At 37.7% G+C, this 21,796-nt stretch overlaps 1 protein-coding gene across 1 annotated transcript in view; it reads right to left on the bottom strand.

Moving 5' to 3' along the window:
- LOC117992211 (atrial natriuretic peptide receptor 1-like) overlaps positions 1-21,796 on the bottom strand; it is a 180,342-nt gene that overhangs the window by 128,560 nt on the left and 29,986 nt on the right. Inside the window, exons 2-3 of the mRNA XM_069505799.1 lie at positions 18,823-19,086; positions 18,480-18,669 (exon numbers count right to left, since the gene is read on the bottom strand). Of these exons, the coding sequence (XP_069361900.1) occupies positions 18,480-18,669; positions 18,823-19,002 (370 nt within the window). The 5' untranslated portion in view covers positions 19,003-19,086. The remainder of the gene's footprint in view (positions 1-18,479; positions 18,670-18,822; positions 19,087-21,796) is intronic.

Below are 21,796 nucleotides of genomic sequence, written 5' to 3'. Positions count from 1 at the left end.
CTGGTGCGATAAGCGGTGATTCCTGAGTATAGTTGAAAAGAATACCGACTTATGTATGGATTTATTCCTGGTGTGATAAGCGGTGATTCTTGAGAGTATTTATGATAACCTAACAAGCAAATAAGTGAAACGAATACCGACTTATGTATGGACTTATTCCTGGTGCGATAAGCGGTGATTCCTGAGTATAGTTGAAAAGAATACCGACTTATGTATGGATTTATTCCTGGTGTGATAAGCGGTGATTCTTGAGAGTATTTTATGATAACCTAATAAGCAAATCAGGGAAACGAATACCGACTTATGTATGGACTTATTCCTGGTGCGATAAGCGGTGATTCCTGAGAATAGTTGAAAAGAATACCGACTTATGTATGGATTTATTCCTGGTGTGATGAGCGGTGATTCCTGAGAATATTTTATGATGAACCAACCGGCAAATGAGAGAAAAGAATACCGACTTATGTATGGACTTATTCCTGGTGAGATAAGCGGTGATTCTTGAGAATATTTTATGATAACCCAACAAGCAAATAAGGGAAACGAATACCGACTTATGTATGGACTTATTCCTGGTGTGATAAGCGGTGATTCCTGAGAATATTTTATGATGAACCAAGTGGCAAATGGGAGAAAAGAATACCGACTTATGTATGGACTTATTCCTGGTGTGATAAGCGGTAATTGCTGAGAATAGTTTATGTAATATACCTTGTCCCAATTGTGTCAAAGGTTGTCTATTTTATATGTTCCAAATGAGACATATTGTTATTGGAAAATTTAATTCATGTCCCAATTGTGACATACAGCAAGTGGAAATTTTTGATTTTGTAGCAATCGTGCCAAAGGAGGGCAGCATTGACTATAATATAAACCTAAGAATAAGGAATCAAGAATGACAAATGGAAGGTGGCAATACTGACGTAAACAATGGATCGTATTCCGGTGACAAAAGCTGGTCCTAGTAAGAACCAACAAACGAATTGGAAAACGGCTGACGAAGCGTCTGAAAAATGACGAACAATAATAGTCTGGTAAAACCTGATTCGATAATCCCGATGCGAGTGGACGGTGATCTTCAGTATGAACTTCAGCAACTGATCGGGTCGCGATGGTGACAAGAGGGAGTCCAGTTAATTTGATGGAAAACAAGCAGACTAAATCGGGGTCGGCAAGTGGAAAGGGTGTATCCTTTTTATTAATAATAATAGATTTATCTACAGAATAGGGGTACAGAAGTAGATATCATGGTTGGAAATCACTTTACCTTTTCTAGCAGATACTTACTAATGTTCAAGGGTTACTTAAATTCAAATTAAAGTTCTTATAATGGACGTATTCAGTAATAATATATTAATTATGTCTTGCTGAATTCGGTACGTAGTAGAAGTTGTATAGACCCTTTAAAGTAGATCTAAAATGACATGCTGATTGTAAATGCTAAATATCGGTTCATGTTAATGCACATCTTCGCAGTCACTCATTGTATTACGTTGATGTTTGGTGGAAACAGCACAGTAAAGAGCAAATTCTTAAATACTATTTCAAGTAACATCTATTCCAATAGACTATATAAGCAGTTCGCGCACGAAGGCTTGCTTGCTTCACTCGCTAGGTATTAATGTATGGATCGCTGATATGTTATCAAAGCGTATAAGTACACCAATGTATCACGAAATAATTTCCTACATCTTTGTCATTCATTTGTCACACACTGACACGAGACAAGCAACGGTGACCGATGCAGCAATTCACGGCTCAGCATGACGCTGGGTTGGTGCAGCGTTGGGTGCTGTCTGTCCTCAATCACCGTGTTCAAGTTAACCATATTATCATAAGAAGACGAGGGTCTCTGGCATCGTTCGTCCTTACGCGCTCAAGAATGTACAAGAATGGAAGTTTCCAGAAATCAGATTTTATTGTATGTTACATCAATTAAGTCTATAGTGCCATCAAGGACTCGTTGCTTGCGAGACAATAAAATGGGGCAACAAAACGCCGTCTGTTGCGCTCTCTATCGCACTTACGGGGCTTATGGTAGACGCAGTTATGCATGCATCTACCCCTAGTGCAAGGATGATATGGGGCACCACGGGTAACGAGTTTATAATAATACAATAATACCTTGGCTAACATCATTGTGACTTATTTTGTTATATTAATAATAGTATTTGTTGTACTACAATCGAGATACAGTCAGAGGCAGTCGTCTCAGTTATTTGAAAATATAGGATTACATTGTGCACATTGTAGATCTCATAGTGATCTGTACTGTGTATCATTATCAATTAGTGGATTCATGTTTCTTTAAATTTCTGAAATAATATGATTATTGGATTCTCCTTAGAATACATTGTGGTTTGTTTCGATCTTAGTACTTATTAATAATAACAACTACATTTAACCATATTATTTATCTTGATTTCGTAGACATCAAGAATATTGGTTCAATATTCAATAATTCAATTTGATAGGTAATTATCTTTTATTGTTATTCAAGTAGAGTACAAAATATGGTCACATAATATCTGTGCCGACATCTCTGCCTTTCTGGTCTGCAAAAATATTTTACAATCATTATTCATATACTTACCGATATTGCTTAGTATAATACTACATATATGCAATTAAAGATTGGCATATTGTTTTCTTTTTATTTGTTTTACGTTACATACTTATATTGTAATATTATTATTTTTTTCAACGGTGTCAATCAGTAGGTACCACTTGAGAATAATTAAATGTATATTCACGATAGTCAAATTGATAATTCATGAAACACTACAAAGACATTATAATCAAGGTCAACTCATATCAAATATTCATCAATTGTATGAGAAAATTGGATTATAAGATATTCTTTTAATTTATTTTTAAGTTTAAAGAAATTATGAAGTCTACAGAAGTAGTTAGGTTCATTGGTATATTGTAGAACTTTGTGATTAATTTTGTATAAAGTGTTAGTAATGGTCAATGGGATCCAACCACTCTTACCATATCTCTTAAAATGTTTATACTAGTGAAAATATTGTATTTGTGTTGCATTAGAGCATTATGTAGGATTAGAATTCATGTCATTACAGTGGTAAGAAGGAAAGGGCAAACAAACTTACTTTAATTGAAAACTGATAGTGACATGGTTTAAAATCATAGAGTACTTAGCACTCAGAATTCAAGTTGGTGATAATTCACTATCCTTCTTTTCTTTCCTCGTTGTTGTTTTGTTTAAGTTTGATTATATTTTATTCGCTTTAAATGCAATTTACCAAAGATGTTTTATAATTCTCATAATTAGTATTGCCACATTTGCCATGCAAATATTTATTCACGTATTACTAAATACAAATACAAACTTGAAGAATATGTAGTTCATAATAATATTTAAAAATTAAATTATTGATTTCACTATAATTTCCTTGTATTAAGTATTAACATAAATTGTGTTGATTTCAGTATTTGATTATACTATTGTGAATTGGTTGTATACGTATATCACTAACAATAACTAGATTATAGAATTTTCTTAATATCAAGCTTAAATCAGAATGACTTATAGTATTTACTATTTACTTATCTCAGTGTGATTTGTTGTGTATTTATAAGAATTAGACTTACAGATGTTGATTACAATGTACATAATGATTATTGATACCAGTATTTTGTAGGTCTCATTGGCACTTGTTTTGTGCACTTGTTAAATCTAACAATGTTAGCTTTGATCTGTTAGAGGAATTATTATACTAATCATATTAATTTTAATATAGGACTGTTAAGGTATTCTATGTTGCTCCTATTGAGTTATGGGTATGAGGGCATTACCCTCGGTTGGAAGGCCGAGTGGTCAGATATGGGGACATATCTGGAGCAGGATGGACGACTGTGGGCAACACAGAAAACCTGGCATCTGTCACCCGTCAGTGGAGGTGTGACAGCGCGCGGGAGTAAAAGAGGAACGGGATAAAAGTAATTAAGCGAGATATAAGTACTAGGTGATTAATTAAGCTAGATATAAACTAAGTGGATGTGACAAGTGTACCTGAATATAAGACTGTGGACATTGGAACTGCGTTTGATTCATACTAGGGTCATCCCAAGACTAATAAACCCGGATTGGAGGTTAAGTTGTTTATAGTAGGTACGTACTTTAAGTGGTATATACGTAATACCTACACGTATTTATCGATTACAATCTGTCTTTGTACCAATTTGAGACGGAATAGACACTTCCACCGCCGCGCCGCACTTAGGCACCTTCTAGGAAAACGCGTCCCATCTTAGGCCACATCATCACTTCCCATCAGGTGTGATCGTGGTCAAGCGTGCGCCTATAATGAATAAAATAAAAATAAAAACTTTCGCCAAATCACTACCCTTATTATCATCACTACCCCTATTTCACTACCCCTATTATAAATGCGAAAGTGTGTTTGTTTGTTGTTTTATTGGTTTGTCCTTCAATGACGTCGCAACGGAGCAACAAATCGACGTGGTTTTTTGCATGGGTATAGTTTAAGACCTGGAGAGTGACATAGGCTACTTTTTATCCCGGAATCAAAGAGTTCCCCCGGGATTTTTTAAAAATCTAAATCCACGCGTACGAAGTCGCGGGCATCAGCTAGTAGATCGATAAATCGTCCTCTGCGCAGATACTAGATTAGAGGTAGGTAGGTATTTTTATTTGACGGCATGTGTGCAACTTCACAACCGAAGACGAGCATAATGTCGCGCATAATGTAATATGAAGATTACGTTGCACATAATATGAAATTCCCGTCTACAAAGAGTCTATGAATGCGAAATGTATCATTATACAAACAAACCCACAAAATGGAATTTTAATACAATATATATTATAAAAAGCTCCATTGTGCTAGTTTTGCACGACCTAAGTATTTTTTTAAGATTTATTTATTTATAATTTTTTAAGAATATTTTATATTCATGACCAGTTCCGCCGCGCTTCGTCGCGCACGTGCAAGCGCGTTGGGACCATAAGACTTGGTAAATCTTAGATTTTACTGCAAAATCCTGGGATTTACCATAGTTTGGAGTTTTACAGTAGCATATAAGGCAGATAGATTATAATAGTTCAATATTAGATTTATTTTCTGAGATCATTCAGTTTATTTTATTAACCCTGTTCCCCTGTTCCTCTGGGATGTTTGTAAAGTGAACTAGATTGAAATTTTGACGAAGTTTGTTAAGTCAGGGCTATGTTAACAAGATTTTCTTGTGTAAATACAGCAATGCTATCGGGGATTTCAGGGCCCCAGATTAAAAAACCTTATTGTAAATGTTTTGTCGACTTAGATTTCTTTTATAATTTGTTTGAGGCCCCGCGACTGACAACAAAGTGTGACGGTCTTTAAACTTTGTATTTATTTGGGTATTTTCCTACTTCTGAATTTGATAAGTATTATTACTTTATTATAAACTAGGATAAAAATACTGACGTACGCTGAAAAAAGTATTTAAATCCAACAAAGATTTACAAAGTTACAGGCATTTTAATTTTGGAGTGGGAGGGTCTTCTATCCCTTTCTCGCAAAACGAAACTTTGTATGAAACTGCACGAAGCTACTATGGCATTAGTAAGGTGTGACGTCAAAATTCTATATCGCTATCTCTGTCTAATCAGAAATATTTAAATAGGTACTTATAACTTTTTTGTTATTTGATCGATTTAATTAGTTTTTTTCGTCATTATTTTTATCCTAGTTTATAATAAAGTAATAAAAAAATTGGAGTCAAATACCCAATTTAAAGAATATTAGCCAAGTTATTCTCCTTTCCCCTCCAACTAAGCTTATTAGGAGAAGTCGTGCTAGAAGGGACGACAATAGGGCAACGGCTGGGATTTGAACCGGCAACCTTTCAGAATTCAGTCCGCTCCTTTAACCGTTGAGCTATTGAGGCTTATTGATCAAAGTAAGTAGGTAAAGGTGAGTACTCATTAATAAGCTTCATGAGAGAATCATGAAAGCAAAAGTGTTTTGACGAAATTCGATACAGAGATATAGCTTGCATCTCAGTGAAGTATAAGTAGGTATAGCTTGCATCCCATAAGCTACTTTCATGTCGGGAAATCAAAGCATTCCCACAGAATTTTCAAAGACCTAAATCCACGCAGACAAAGTCATGGGCAGAATCTAGTTTATGGCCTCTGGGTCTGGTCTGATATAAGCGGCTTCGGCCCTAGTCGGTAACCGCATTACCAGCAAAAACCGCTACGTACAAGCGATTAGCGTTCTGGTACGATGCCGCGTACAATAAAATTAGATTTCACACTTAGTCTGCTTCCATGTAACGGAGGTATACATCCGTTTCCTACGCGGAATCGTACCGGAACGCCAAATCGCTTGGCAGCAGGAATTCGCATCGTTGAAATGGTGATGCAAGAGTCTTTATTATTTACGATCGTTTACGCAAACCACAAGATACGTTACACATTGAAATCTGTTTAATTTCCCGCGCTATCTATACTAAATCATTATTGACGTGTAAATGATTTAGATGGAATCTCAAATCCCAGTCAAACACACTCGGGTCTTTGTGTGTAAAATGTGGAGCTGCTGTCTCTCATCATCATCATGATCAACCCATCACCGGCTCACTACAGTGGTCTCCTCTCAGACTGAGAAGGGTTTTGGCCATAGTCTACCACGCTGGCCATGTGCGGATTGGTAGACTTCACACACCTTTGAGAACATAATGGAGAACAGGAGAACTCTCAGGCATGCAGGTTTCCTCACGATGTTTTCCTTCACCGTTAAAGCAAGTGATATTTAATTAATTAAATATCACTTTGCAATATAATAACGCATATAACTCCGAAAAGTTAGAGGTACATGCCCGGGATCGAACCCCCGACCTCCGATTAGAAGGCGGACGTCCTAACCACTAGGCTATCACAGCTTTACTGCTGTCTCTACTAGGTATGATACTCGTACATGCGTTTAATCTATCTGAGTGATTTCCATTATAAATGCTCCCGGCTTTACTCACGTGGTTAGTCGACGTAAGCCTGACTCGCCTGGACCTTAGATACATTGCTGTAAACTCTGTTGTAAAGTTGACAGTTCAACAGCTTTGTACCACTTTGTACCTTATTTACTTTCCGCTAAAATGTAGAATAGGATATCATTCATTTGGATATTTTGGTAGACGAATTTCCAAAATGTTTCGTTCACTCTGGCAAAGCTTTAGAGAACTCAACTGGGGGAAAAACTTTTAAATGCATTAAAAAGTTAGTTCATAATAATATGTGGTCGGACTCCGCAAGTTTTTTTTTTATAACAGAATATTAGCCATGTTAAATCCATACTAATATTATAAATGCGAAAGTGTGTCTATCTGTCTGTCTGTCTGTCTGTCTGTCTGTCTGTCTGTCTGTCTGTCTGCTAGCTTTTCACGGCTCAACCGTTCAACCGATTTTGACAAAATTTGGTACAGAGGTAGCTTGCAACCCGGGGAAGGACATAGGCTACTTTTTATCCCGGAAAATTTAGGAGTTCCCACAGGATTTTTAAAAACCTTAATCCACGCGTATGAAGTCGCGGGCATCAGCTAGTGACTAATATTCCCCATTCAGATTGCGACTTTACAACCCTGACGTTGTGGTCTCATTAGTAGGAGGTATCGGGTTTGATTCCCAGCAGGGGCATTTTAAGAATTCAAAATTTCTAAATTACTATCAGTAGCGATGAATTATGAGGGAGCAGAAAGAGCGGGGATCCTGAGATACAGGCATTTCAAACTTACTTTAGGGTTCCCGACACAATATTATTGTGTTTTTTTTTTATTCAGACAAGTTAGCCCTTGACTGCAGTCTCACCTGGTAGTAAGTGATGATGCAATCTAAGATGGATGCGGGCTAACCTGGAAGGGGTATGGCAGTTTTTATTAAACCCATACTCCTACAACAACAACAACAATTTTTCATTTCATTCCAATTTTTATTTCATTTCAATCCAGTGTTTTTATTCTAAGATTCTAATACAATACCAACATGTACTTACCTAGACGTACGTATCTAAGAGTGGGAATTTAACAAAAGTTTTTTAATAAGCGCCTTAACATCTGGACCTGAAGTAGATTTCGCGAAAGTTCTTTTCTAAATTGCCTTAGGTCTTATTCTTGAAGAACTGTCCGAAAATTTAAGACACTTGGTGCTTTGTCCATTAAGCACTTCTCAGTGATTATTAAATAGAGGGTCTTCCAAAATACGTAAAATCCACGTCCTTTGCTGGTTTTAAGTGTAATAACCATTTTTAATTATCGATTAAACTAAAAAAAGCACGTCAAATGATTGTGTCGTCACACACCGGTATTTCATAGAATCTCGCATACTAAGGGCGCGTTTTGACGTTTGATAAAAAGTTACTGATTTGACTAGCTGTCAAATAAAGTAAGTGCCGACGACTATGGACAGCCACGCACCACGCACAAGGCTCTGAAGACGACGACGACGTGTCTGCGCTACCACGGACGATACTCTTTCTATGGTGCGTCGCTCCGCACTGGTCCGCGTCCGTCCGCAATATCACGAACCGTGGGAAGCCTGAACACACGAGTAGATATCGAAGCCGGTAATACTATCAATATAATTTGCATACTAATGTTCCGCATCAAAATACAAACTTGTTTTCGGGTATTAAACATTGAAGGATACATTACGTAGGCGAAGTTTGGGTGAATCAAACCCCACCCGTACAAAGTTCTAACTTAGCGCCAGATGGTTCAGAAATCAGAAAGTTTGAATTTTGATTTCATGTCGCTAATCGTGTTTCCCTTTTAGGGTCTTTTTCGATGGTTTACGATTTTTTTTGATGGTTTTATTCGAAACTAGCTGATGCTGAATGAGCTCGGTGGCTATCGTTCAGTGTTAAACACTTGAACAGTTAACGAATCACTCCATAGGTCAAAAAGTTCTTAGGCACTCCCTCCGAAGTTAGAAGTGGGTACATCCTGTAGAATACCGATAGACAGTTGGCACCGATGATGTTCCTAACATTGAAGCTTAGAATTTACCCGCACTTCGTCGTAGCGTACTATCCACCGAATCCAGTGCATCAAGCTGGTACTGGACCCAGCCATACAACACAAGACTGCAGTACTTACTCCAGTCTCCATGCACAATCAAACTTAACCTTGGTTCCGGTCGGTTCCGTATCGCTTGCCTTGTTGAGGATGCCAATTTTCTTGCCAGCAGTGCCTATACTTTCATAGTCTCACAACGAACTCGTTTGCCTATAAACTTGCATCTCAACTCGCTTAATATTCAAGTCAGCAGATGCTGCGGTTTTCCTTTGTAAAGTCATAAGCCTTATAATTAAAGTTGCCGCACCGATCTCGCGTAGATACAGGGTGTAACCAGAGCGCTAGCAAAAACGAAGACAGGTGATAGTACTGATGATTACTGGTATGATACCACAAAAAAAAACGCGAAAAAGAATTAAAAAATTCTCAATTTTGTTCACGATATATTTTTGCAAATACAACATCTGACTTACGCTAGAGGTCAACGAACGTTACGTAAGTAGGCCACTCAGAGTCAATGCCGCTTCGTGGGCGGGGCATTGACCTGAGTTTTGCGCGCTATACATTGCGGGTTTGAAAGATACTAAACCACTAAAACTACAAAATGAGGCAAATGGTTATTGGCATTGGATTGTGTTTAAGTAGTATAACAATAACACTAAGTTGTTGCTAGCATCCTGGTTACATCCTGTATATGCACATAAATATTATAATAGCAATATCAAAGGTAAAATACCACATAGTATCCTTACTAAGTATGTGGTATTGGTGTTAAATGCTACCTGCACCTCTACTCAGTACCTACATACGGCGTAAATAAAGCCTGAAACAGGGACAAAGCACGTCAGGACCATGTCTTAGAAGGTGTAACACTAGACAAGGAACTGACTGAAGGCATAAACATAATCCAGACCGAAGCTATGACCGCTCGAAAATACGACGAAACGCTTCGAGAAAAGGTACGTAGTGCCCCGTCCTTTAGTTTGGCTCGTCTTGGCGGGGGCACTGCCGTGCCCCCTGATATTATTTTCACACTACGAAGCGCGCATTGAATGCGATATCTTTGCGAAGTGTGAGTCTACTTAGAAGAAGACCTGCGCAAGCGCATCATCTTCATCATCATGATCAACCCATCGCGCGCCGGCTCACTACAGAGCGCGGGTCTCTTCTCAGAGTGAGAAGGGTTTTGGTCATAGTCTACCACACTGGCCATGTGCGGATTGGTAGACTTCACACACCTTTGAGAACATTATGGAGAACTCTCAGGTATGCAGGTTTCCTCACGCTGTTTTCCTTCACCGTTAAAGCAAGTGATATTTATTGATATATATAAAACGCACATAACTCCGAAAAGTTAGAGGTGCGTGCCCGGGATCGAACCCCCGACCTCTGATTAGAAGGCGGATGTCCTAACTACTGGGCTATCATAGCTTACGCGCAAGCGCATACGATAGACTAATTTAGTAAAGCGAGGAATCGTAATAAAAGGCGACAGAATTTTGTCCTTTTTCAAACATTCGGAGAACTATTCTGCCATTTAAAAGTAAAAGTTTAAGCAACTGACTGCTGACCTTCAGTAATGGAGAGGCACTTAGAGAAGAAGAAGATTCCAAATTTCATGTCGATAGCTTTAACAGTTACTGAAATAAACAGCTGTGACAGAAGATAGACAGACGGACGGAGAAAATTCCAAAAAAGAGTTCAATTTTTACCATTTTGGTACAAAAAAATCTCTGTTTTATTCTTCATCGAAGTATCTACTGCAATTTTCCTACGGTCAATTTTCCTACACCAATTTTATGGTGCTACGCTCTTGGCTATGCAGCTTTTACGCCTCAACTTTTAATAATACCGTTTTAGTATCGCCATTATGCTGAGTGAGGAATAAAGTTCGGAGCGTAAAGATCATATTTATCCCCTACCGACCTAAGAGATATTAGATACTTATCTATACTTATCTTGAAAACGGCAAGCGGCGATGGGTTCAAAGTCAAATTATTTGTTCAGAATAGGTAACATGTTACCCTTACTGATGGTCAAAATTGTTAATTTGTAAGATGATATACCTAAAGGTGATAATTAATTACTTACTTAAAACTAAAGCTACGAGGGTTCCAAACGCGCCCAAGTCTGAGAAGAGCCCACCACAAACTCAGAACTCAGGTTCATCATGATGAAGGTGATGATAAAATCCGCGCGGACGAAGTCGCGGGCTTTAGCTATCACACTTATCACACTAATGACTAATATGATCGTTGTTTGCACATGTTTGTGTTTGTGTGTGTGAGTATGTGTGTGTGTGTGAGTGTGTGTGTGTGTATGTGTGTGTGTGTGTATGTTTGTTACTCTTTCACACATAAACTACTGGACTGATTTGGCTGAAATTCGGAATTGTGATAGATTATACCCTGGATTAACACAGAGGCTACTTTTTATCCCAAAAAATCAAAGAGTTCCCAAGGGATTTTGAATCTATATCCAGTGAATGAAGTCGCGGGCATTAAGTAGCTAGTTGTTAAATAAACGCGCTCTTTATAAGCCAGAGAACTCCTAGGTTATTATAAGCACATCACAATTCGGTTGGTGGAAACCTAATTGATATTAACACGAGGAAATTTACTCCCCTCTTAAACATAATGACAGTAATAAAACAGCATTATTATACATAGAACATTAAGGTACGAAAGTCGAGTAGCTATTGCAAATTGAGGTAATAATAAATTCAGTCGATAAGTCTTATCTAGATAAGCTTTTATAGACAAACGACATCCAACCGAAACCGAAGTCAAGGTTATTTTTAGGGTCCCGTACCTCAAAAAGAAAAACGGAACCCTTATAGGATCACTTTGTTGTCTGTCTGTCGGTCTGCAAGAAACCTACAGGGTACTTCCCGTTGACCTAGAATCATGAAATTTGGCAGGTAGGTAGGTCTTATAGCTGACATTAGAGAAAAAATCTGAAACCCGTGAATTTGTGGTAACATCACACAAAAAAAATTAAATTGTGGCCATGAATTAATAATTAGTATTTTCAATTTTCGAAGTAAGATAACCATATCAAGTGGGGTATCATATGTAAGGTCTTCACCTGTACATTCTAAAACAGATTTTTATTTATTTTTATGCATCATAGTTTTTTAATTATCGTGCAAAATGTCGAAAAAATACGACTGTAGTACGGAACCCTCGTTGCGCGAGCCTGACTCGCACTTGGCCGGTTTTTATTTTATTTTATTTGTCAAAGAACCGCGCACAGAATTACACACTAAAAATTACATAAAATGTTTTTGAGTTTTTTAGGTCTAGTCATAACGAGCATTGAAAAACAAGTCGTACAATAAAATATTCTAACCTAAAGTACATGAAAAATATACCTAAGCTATAAAATACAAAACGAAATACTAAGAGAATATTAATAAATAATGAAATGAAATTTAAAAATTGTTGTGTGATCTTTGTTTGAGGCTTATAATTTCAGTATCGCCTGTATCACAAATCGAGAATTATTTATTTACTTCGTCCTTGTGAATGTAGGTTTTTAAAAACCCGTGGGAACTTTTGATCTTCCCGGACCAAAAGTAGCCTATGTCCTCCCCCGAGATGGAAACTGTACTAAACATCCAAATCGGTTAAACGGCTGGGCGGTGAAAATCTATCAGGCAGATACGCTTTCGCATTTATAGTAATAGTGTGGATTTACTTTATTCATGTATAATAGGTAAATATGTAAATTGAATTGAAAAAAAAACCGACCAAGTGCGAGTCAGACTCGCGCACTGTGAGAGGTCCGTAGTACAGTCATATTTTTTCGACATTTTGTATTATAAATCAAAAACTATTATGCATAAAAAAAACTGTTTTAGAATGTGCAGGTAAAGCCCTTTCATATTGAAGGAATCGAACCCCCGACCCCCGATCAGAAGGTGGGCGTCCTAACCACTAGGCTTAAGTTTGAAGTTTACGAAATTAAAATTATCACCGCTATCATCCCGACTATCAAAAAGAGTACCTACCTACAATAGTATAGATACCTACTGTGAATATATGATTTGAATTTTGAATTTTGAATTATTATTGTTTCTATGCTCTCCATAAGTGAGAACAGCTGATGTGAATGTTAAATGTGTTGGTTAGAATATCACTGTTGTGAATCATGTGAGTAATATTATACTTAATGATTGTCGACAAAACTAATATTGTTCCTAGCTCTAAGAGAGCTAGTTAAATATTTAAGGAGGAACATCAGGAATATTTTATAGAGGAACCTAATATTCCCCTTGGCCCCGCTATTATATATGTATTGAGCGAGAAGTCTGTACCCGTAGTATAAGATTTTACGTCTCACCAAACGTTGCTAGAATTCGAGAGTCGGAACACTTCCGCGTTATAGTACTTGTTTTAAAGCTCAAATTTGTCTACATGTCTACAGCCAGCGCTCCAAGCGGAAACGTTGCGAAATTAAAATCAGTGACATTGAATTTTTGACTTTTTTTGACAATTCAAGGCTCTTTAGGTCCATTTTACTTTGATGTTATTGTGTTTCGATTCTCGAATTCTAGCAACGTTTGGTGAGACGTAAAATCTTATACTACGGGTAAAGAGCTAGAAATTTGAACAATAGCGAGAATCTCTTTATAAAATTTTACCGAGTTTTTCCGAGCACCTTATTTAATTGCGTAGAAGGAAATTTGAATTTCATGATACTAAAGCTGCCCCCCAATTGTGTAAGAATAACCATTTCATGGCTATCGCAATCGTCAAGAATTCTGCCCTTTGATTGGCTGTGAAAAAATGTAAACAGCGAATCAACCAATCAAAGGGCAGAATTTCTTGACGATTGCGATAGCCATGAAATGGTTATTCTTACACAATTGGGGAGCTGGTTGCATATATTATTATATTCATTGCGTGAGCAAGTATGGTTGTTTTATTCTTTTTTAGGGTTCCGTACCTTGAAAGGAAAACAGGATCACTTTGCTGCCTGTCTGTCTGTCCGTCTGTCCGTCGTGTCTGTCAAGATTAACCTATATGGTACCTATTTCCCATTGACCTAGAATCATGAAATTTGGTAGGTAGGTTTTGTAGGTAGATAGGTCTTATAGCACAAGTAAAGGAATAAATCCGAACACCGTAAATTTTGGGTTAGGTACATCACAAAAAAAATGTGTTCACGAAATTCTAATTACAGCGCCACCTATATGTGATTTATTAAATTAATTTTAATTAATCAAATCACGTATAGGAGGGAGCAGTTGTTGTCTTGGTGTTGCAGTGTTGCACATAAAATTGTTAAAATATCTTGTACGGTAGTACGGAACCCTTCGTGTGGGAGTCCGACTCGCACTTGGCCGGTTTTTTGAACTAGTATTAATAGTATTATCCAAATGGGGACAGTTTAAGTACTCTACAAATACATATCATTTTAAAAGCTGTCACAAGCAATACCGCCCACGTATGTTACGATTAGGACTAATCTACACTGCGAAATAAAACTGCTCCAAGAATTTATTTTCGAGCGTTAAAACTGCCACAGTATTATTTTGTAGTGCGGCTAAATCGCAGTGCGAAAAACCTCGTGAGGTGCTTTTACCGCAATTCTGTAATAACTTGCGTTTAAAATAATTGGGCGGTCCGTGATCGATCCTGGGCACGCACCTTTTCGGTGTTCTGTGTATCATCATCATCATCATCATCATCATGAGCAACCCATCACCGGCTCACTACAGAGCACGGGTCTCCTTTCAGAGTGAGAAGGATTATGTTGTGTATCATCATCAGCATCATCATCAACCAAAGACGTCCATTGCTGGACATAGGTCCTTGTAGGGACTTCCACACGCCACGGCCTTGGGCCGCCTGAATTAAGCGCCTCCCGGCGACTTGTCTGATGTCGTCCGTCCACCTAGTAGAGGGGGAGGTTTGCCCATTATGTATGTATTTAAGCAATTAAATAGGCATCTTTTGCTTTGACGGTGAAGGAAAATATCGTGAGGAAATCTATATTCTAAGAGTTCTTCATTATGCTCTCAAAGGTGCGTGAAGTCTACAACTCTCTTTAAAACAAAACAACTTTGCTTTAAAACAAATTGGGTGCGACTTGTGGAATACATATTATATTCTGCTCGAAAAAACCGTGCGGTGTGTTTCTGTAATGCGGACTGACCCTATATGTAGTTCCGAGTTATTGAACTGCAAAGAATATCCGCCTGTTCGCCTGAATAAAGCAACCAGTGAACAAAATTTAGGATAGCTTTTATATTTTACTTTCATTGTATAACGTAGATATACGAACGTTATTTATTTACTACCTACAAATAACAATTCTACTATTGTTTCACTTTTAGCAGATGCCCGCGACTTCGTCTGCGTAAAATTTCTGGTTTCTCATGAGATCTGAAATTTTCCCGCTGCAAAAGGCCTCACTTACCTACTCACTCAGTCTCACCTTAAGACACGGAACCCAGAATACCTAAATGCTAATATTCATATCAATTCTCTAACTTCAAAAACATAGGATTTTCATATAACCCTTCCACCCCCATTTTATTCCCTTATGGTGGGGAATTTAGTTAGATCCTTTCTTATCTGATACCTACCCCCTAGAAATAGCCTACCTTCCAAATTTCAAGTAAAAATAACAATAGTTGAAAATTTTCTATAAAAACTTCTCCCCCCTATTTTACTACTCTTAAGGAGGGAATTTTCCAAATTGAATTATACGGATTTTTGTTATTTAAAGCTAATAACCTAAATGTCGATTTTCATGTCTCCAACTCCAAAAACATAGGACTTTCATACAACCTTCGACCCCCCCTTTAACTCCCTAAGGGGGGAATTTTTCAAAACCGTTTCTTAGCTGGCGCCTACGTCCTAGAAAGAACCTACCTTCCAAATTTCTAGTTTGTAGGCTTTATAGTTTCTAGAATTTCATTTTCAATTTCAAATTTCAATTTTAGTTTGGCTCGTCTTGGATAGGTATTTAGGTTTTATCTTCTGTCAAACAAAACAAATGTACTTACAAAATAGGAACAACAAATACAGAAAAACATAAATCTACGAACAATAACTTCTATTTCGATCTCAATCACAAAAACATCCTAACGTATTATATAGAGCCTTTCATACAATATAAAGCCATCTAAAAATGTCCACAGAGCGAACTTTTGTCGAAGCTCATCGAAACAATAAAATTACGTTTCTTTGTGTAAAGCTGTGTTCAGACTTTTAAATCTTTTAGGTACTGTTCTTGCTTGCAATTCACGAAGGCGAGTGGACTTTGCTTGTGGTTACGTTGAATACACGGGCATTGCGTAAGTGTGCGTGCATGTCGGACCAATCAGTCGCGAGCAAGCGCTCGCAAACGCACACATTCAGTGTACGTTACTTATACCGATCCGACTTAAACACAAGCATGAACCACTCGCCTTCGTGAATTGCAAGAACTGTATCATGATGATAACATTAACTCACAGACCACCACCTATAGACTCCTAATAGCTGGACACCCCGATCGCCAAGCTTAGGCAGTTGCTCAGCATAAAAGACGGCCCACGCCCGCTCGGTACCCTCATTCCGCACATTGTCTTGATTACGTGAATTTGAGTCCACCAATCACAACAAAGCATTCTCTCCTGTCCCCCGCCAACATTTTTACGATTTTGTTTTCATGAAAAGTCTACCACCTTGTATATGCGTACTCTTGAGGTTGAATTCTCTGTGTATTAACTATACCCTATCCGTGGAATGAAGTTAATATAGCGCTCTTTCTACCCAATCCCATACAAAAACAGAGAGAGTGCTATACTAACTTCATTCCGCGGAAAATTTAGTATAGCGCTCTCTCTCTCTCTGTAACGTACCCATACAATTAATCATAGAGCTAAACAGAGAGAGCGCTATAATATAACCTTAATTCCGCGGGTAGTCCACTTTTTTTTTCATCCAGACCAAAATGACGTTTCGTGTGTAGTCTGTTTTTTACGGCTCATTAATAGTGATGTGGTGTAGAGTGTAATAAATATTTACCGATGAATATTGTCGTACAATACGTCAGATGTGTACGAGACAACAAAAATTGTGTTGAAAATAACTCGATTCATCCCGACTAATATTATAAAGGCGAAAGTTGTGTGTGTGTGTGTGTGCGTGTGCGTGTGTGTGTATGTTTGTTTGTTACTCCTTCACACAAAAACTACTGGACGGATTTGGCTGAAATTTGGAATGGAGATAGACTATACCCTGGATTAGCACATAGGTTAGTTTTTATCCCGGAAAATTAACGAGTTCCCACGGGATTTTGGAAAACTTAAATCCACGCGGGCGAAGTCGCGGGCATCAGCTAGTATGAAATAAGTTACTTTATTTTTATGTAAAACAATTGAAAAATATTTGTCATTTACGCATTGTGACGTCATTATTCGGTTTCCTACAGCGTGACGTTAATAATTACCTATGTTAATAATAAAGAAAAATCATGATTTTTTTGTAAATAATAATTTACCTTTAATAATGAAATCTAACCCCACAAACTACCACTTTACAAAAAAACACATCATTCTACTACTACAGTGCAAGACCCTATTGTATAGAGTGTAGACTACCTTAAGAACTTCCACCTATTTTTGCGTATCATAATAAAACTTGTGCAAAATATTCTACTATCTAACAAAAAGAATGAGATATTATGATCGACAATATTTTTATTACTTTTGTTGTTGTTGATTTCGCTTAGTTAGTGTTTTGGTTGTAGGTACTAGGTAGGTATATAAAAAACACATTGAGTGAGCCTAGATTTGTTTCAGTGGAAAAAAAATAGAAAAAGAGAAAATAAGTTGAAAGAAAAGTTACAATAATAATAATTAGGACTCCTATAGTTTGGGCGCAGTAAAATATTTTTATTAATAGCTGTTAGTGTTAACATTTCAGAGTTATTACGTTTTGAGGACATTATGGAGAACTCTCAGCGATGCAGGTTTCCTCGGGATGTTTTCCTTCACCGTTAAAGCAAGTTTTAATTGCTTGAGGTAAATACATAACTCCGAAAAGTTAGAGGTGCGTGTTCGGGATCAAACCCCCGATCTCCCGAATAGACGATGATGTTTTTAAGAAGTTTGCTTCATCATCATCATGAACAACCCATCGCCGGCTCACTACAGAATACGGGTCTCCTCGCAGAGTGGTAAGGGTTCTGGCCATAGTCTATCACGCTGGCCACGTGCCGATTGGTAGACTTCACACACCATTGAGAACATACTGGAGAACTCTTAGGCATGCAGGTTTCCTCACGATGTTTTCCTTCACCGTTAAAGCAAGTGATATTTAATTACTTAAAAACTCCGAAAAGTCAGAGGTGCGTGCCCGGGATAGAACCCCCGACCTCCGATTAGAAGGCGGACGTCCTAACCACAAGGCTATCACAGGTTAGCACAGAAGTTAGCTTACCCAGTGCAAAGTCACAGGATGGTCCAAAGAAAACGTGCGCGCAGTCATTGTACGCATCGATGGCGGAAATGACGGCGTACGCAGCGTCACAGTCTTGCACGTCGTACGACATCCATTCGAACTGCAGCCATGGCGGAAACACGTCTTGAATTACACTGTCCAGTAGTGCCAGCTCGATCACTGGCTCCACCTGAAAAAATACTCTTTGAAGTGATCTCTCTTACAGATAGTGGCAGATTAATGTACTATGCAAATGTAGGGAACGTCTTTCGAACACAGCGACACTGAACCTTAATCAATGACCAACGCAACGCATCGTTTAAAATTTTAAAAAAAAACTTACCACTGGCAAACAGGCATCGTAAGTCGTATTCCTCGGTAGCAACAGAGCCGCTCTGATCTTGCACACTCCGTTGTCATCGCACACGCTCTCGCACGCCCGCTCCCTGTGCTCCTGGCCCCTACAATTCTGACACCTCACCGTCGCCGATACAACCAGTATGAGAAAAACGCACCATCCCATATCGATATCTCACTTTAAGCACATCACTAATCACAAAACACTTTTTCACTACATATTTGCTTCAACACTTCACGTCGCTACGACCTGCAACAAAGAAAATAAGTACATGTTAATAATAACAATTTAGTTTTAGCGTTTGAACTATCGTGAGTGATTTCCATTATAAATATAGAAGAATCCAGCTGTACTGTACAAGCTGTGATAGCCTAGTGGTTAGGATGTCCGCCTTCTAATCGGCGGTCGGGGGTTCGATCCCGGGCACGCGCCTCTAACTTTTCGAAGTTATGTGCGTTTTAATTAACTAAATATCACTTGCTTTAACGGTGAAGGAAAACATCGTGAGGAAACCTGCATGCCTGAGAGTTCTCCATAATGTTCCCAAAGGTGTGTGAAGTCTACCAATCCGCACATGGCCAGCGTGGTAGACTATGGCCAAAACCCTTCTCACTCTGAGAGGAGACCCGCGCTCTGTAGTGAGCCGGTGATGGGTTGATCATGATGATGATGATGATGTACTGTACTCACGTATTTAGTCGAGGTTCTAAACTAGTCGGGCTTATGTCGACTAAATATGTGAGTACAGCTGGATTCTTCTCCATATTGAATATTTTATAATAATTTAGTTGATAATTAAAAGTACCGCACCACTGAAATAGACATCTCACATAATACATTGAGTAGCTGGAAAAGGCGTGCCATGCAAAATGGCAGTTATTTTTTGCTGGTAGAATACAAAAATCAATCCTTCCTTATTCCAATATTTGTATGCCGATTCGAAGCACCCCACCACACCGAACCGAGCGTACCGGGATTTTTTTTAAATTAAAATTGACACTTTGTATCAAATGGTTTTCGTGTTAACTAAGGTGTTAACACTATGTGGACAGATGTCTCATCACTAATATTTAGTTCCGAGATCATTCACATGACGCTCACTGCTGCTATCAGCGCTACAATCGTAAAAATCAAGTTGCTTCAAGAACAAGTCGGAAATCGCAAGTTTAGCGTACTTCTACTAGTAGAGTCAGTGCATTAGAATTAGATACTAGTTACAACCATGGATGTAAGAAGTACATAATAATAATTCTTATTACAGTTACTTATCATAGTCATTACAAAGAATAGAAAACTTTCAAAAATCATATCTCTTTACTAAAATCGTTTAGAACTTTGAGTTATTCAGAACTTCAAAAGCCTTCCTTTGAAAAAAGCGCCACGCAGGCTTCTAGTTTATAAGAAAATGAAATTAAAAATGAGAAAACATTAAAAACACTTCATTGTACAAGACAAGAAGAGTACAATGGATGGCCTTTATCAAACAAAGAATCTCTTTTCTCGGGCAAATTAGAGTTAAGTTCGTATACTTAAGTAAGTAAGCACTCAATAAGTGGCAATTATAATTTTTTTCCACGATGTAACTTCATGGAAATAATTAATTATGCAAAATAGAAAACGTAAAACAAAGAAAAGTACAGGGGGAATTTTTTTCTGAAAATAAACACAGAATTTTTCAATCAGACATTCATAACTTTGTTGTCTACGCAAATAAGTCGTTCACTGAAACCTTATTAATTCAAAATTGAAGAAGCCTTTAGCATACAACTAAGATGGGAGTAATTTATGTACTTACCTACTATAGATGTCGTCGGGCTTATTAGCATATTATGTACATTTTTGTTATTTTTCTTAAACACAGTGCAGTACATTGAAAAACCACTAGATTAAATCAATATTTATAAAAATACTAGCTGATGCCCGCGACTTCGTCCGCGTGGATTTAGGTTTGTAAATTGCGTGGAAACTCTTTGATTTTCCGGCATAAAAAGTAGCCTATGTCCCTCTCCAGGTCTTAAACTATAACGATGCAAAAAATCACGTCGATCAGTTGCTCCGTTGCGACGTGGTTGAAGGACAAACCAACAAACGAACACACTTTCTCGTTTATAATAAGGGTACTGATTATTTTGTACGGATAGGTAATAATGGGGCTGCCGAGGTTCTGCAGTGCGTCGTTGATGTTTGCGGAGGCTCATACCGACGATTTTTATGCAATAATGAGAAAAAGAGCTGTGTGATGAGCAGAATCCGAGGTATTCTGAAAACCTTATCTGGAAAACTAGATAATCCATTTATGAGACACTGGGTTGGTTTGCACATGCACTCTCAGTGTCCCATGGGTGGTAGATTCATAGACAGATAAAATGGTTCATAAAAGAGCCTACTTACTAAATATAGTCATTAGCAATTAATTTTATTACTAACAAAATGGATGATATATCTGAAATAAAGATGATGATGATTATTATTATTAATAACCTATCCGTACAAAAATATTTCAATATTTGAACTTATTTAATTTTGTAGCGTAACAATAAAGAATCTCTGTTAAATCAGCGCCGGATTTAAGATTTTATAATATATTGGAACATCTTCAAGTTTCTATTATATCTTATCCTAACAGCTAGTAGGTACTTCAAAGTGTATTTTATCGGATCGTTTATTTTAGGTCACCGTATCTCTATTTCTAAAGGGAATATTAAATCAAGATTGTGTTTTTGAATTCTCTTTTATCACTAAAAGTAAATTAGTAAGTACTTACAGAAAAAGTCTAGGAGAACTCTTAAACTCAACTTAAACAAGTTGGAACTTCAATGATAATGGTAGAAAACAATGCCGCCGTAAGTCTAGGCATGCCGTGTCGGCGCTGGCAGCCTTCGGAATGCCTCGGCATCCCTCTGTACCCGTAGTATAAGATTTTACGTCTCACGAAACGTTGCTAGAATTCGAGAATCGA

Source organism: Maniola hyperantus, chromosome 21 (genome assembly GCF_902806685.2).
Source record: "Maniola hyperantus chromosome 21, iAphHyp1.2, whole genome shotgun sequence".
In the NCBI taxonomy this organism is placed as follows: Eukaryota; Metazoa; Arthropoda; class Insecta; order Lepidoptera; family Nymphalidae; genus Maniola; species Maniola hyperantus.
The sequence above is the reverse complement of the archived record's forward strand: the minus strand, read 5'-3'. Positions and strand labels throughout refer to the sequence as shown.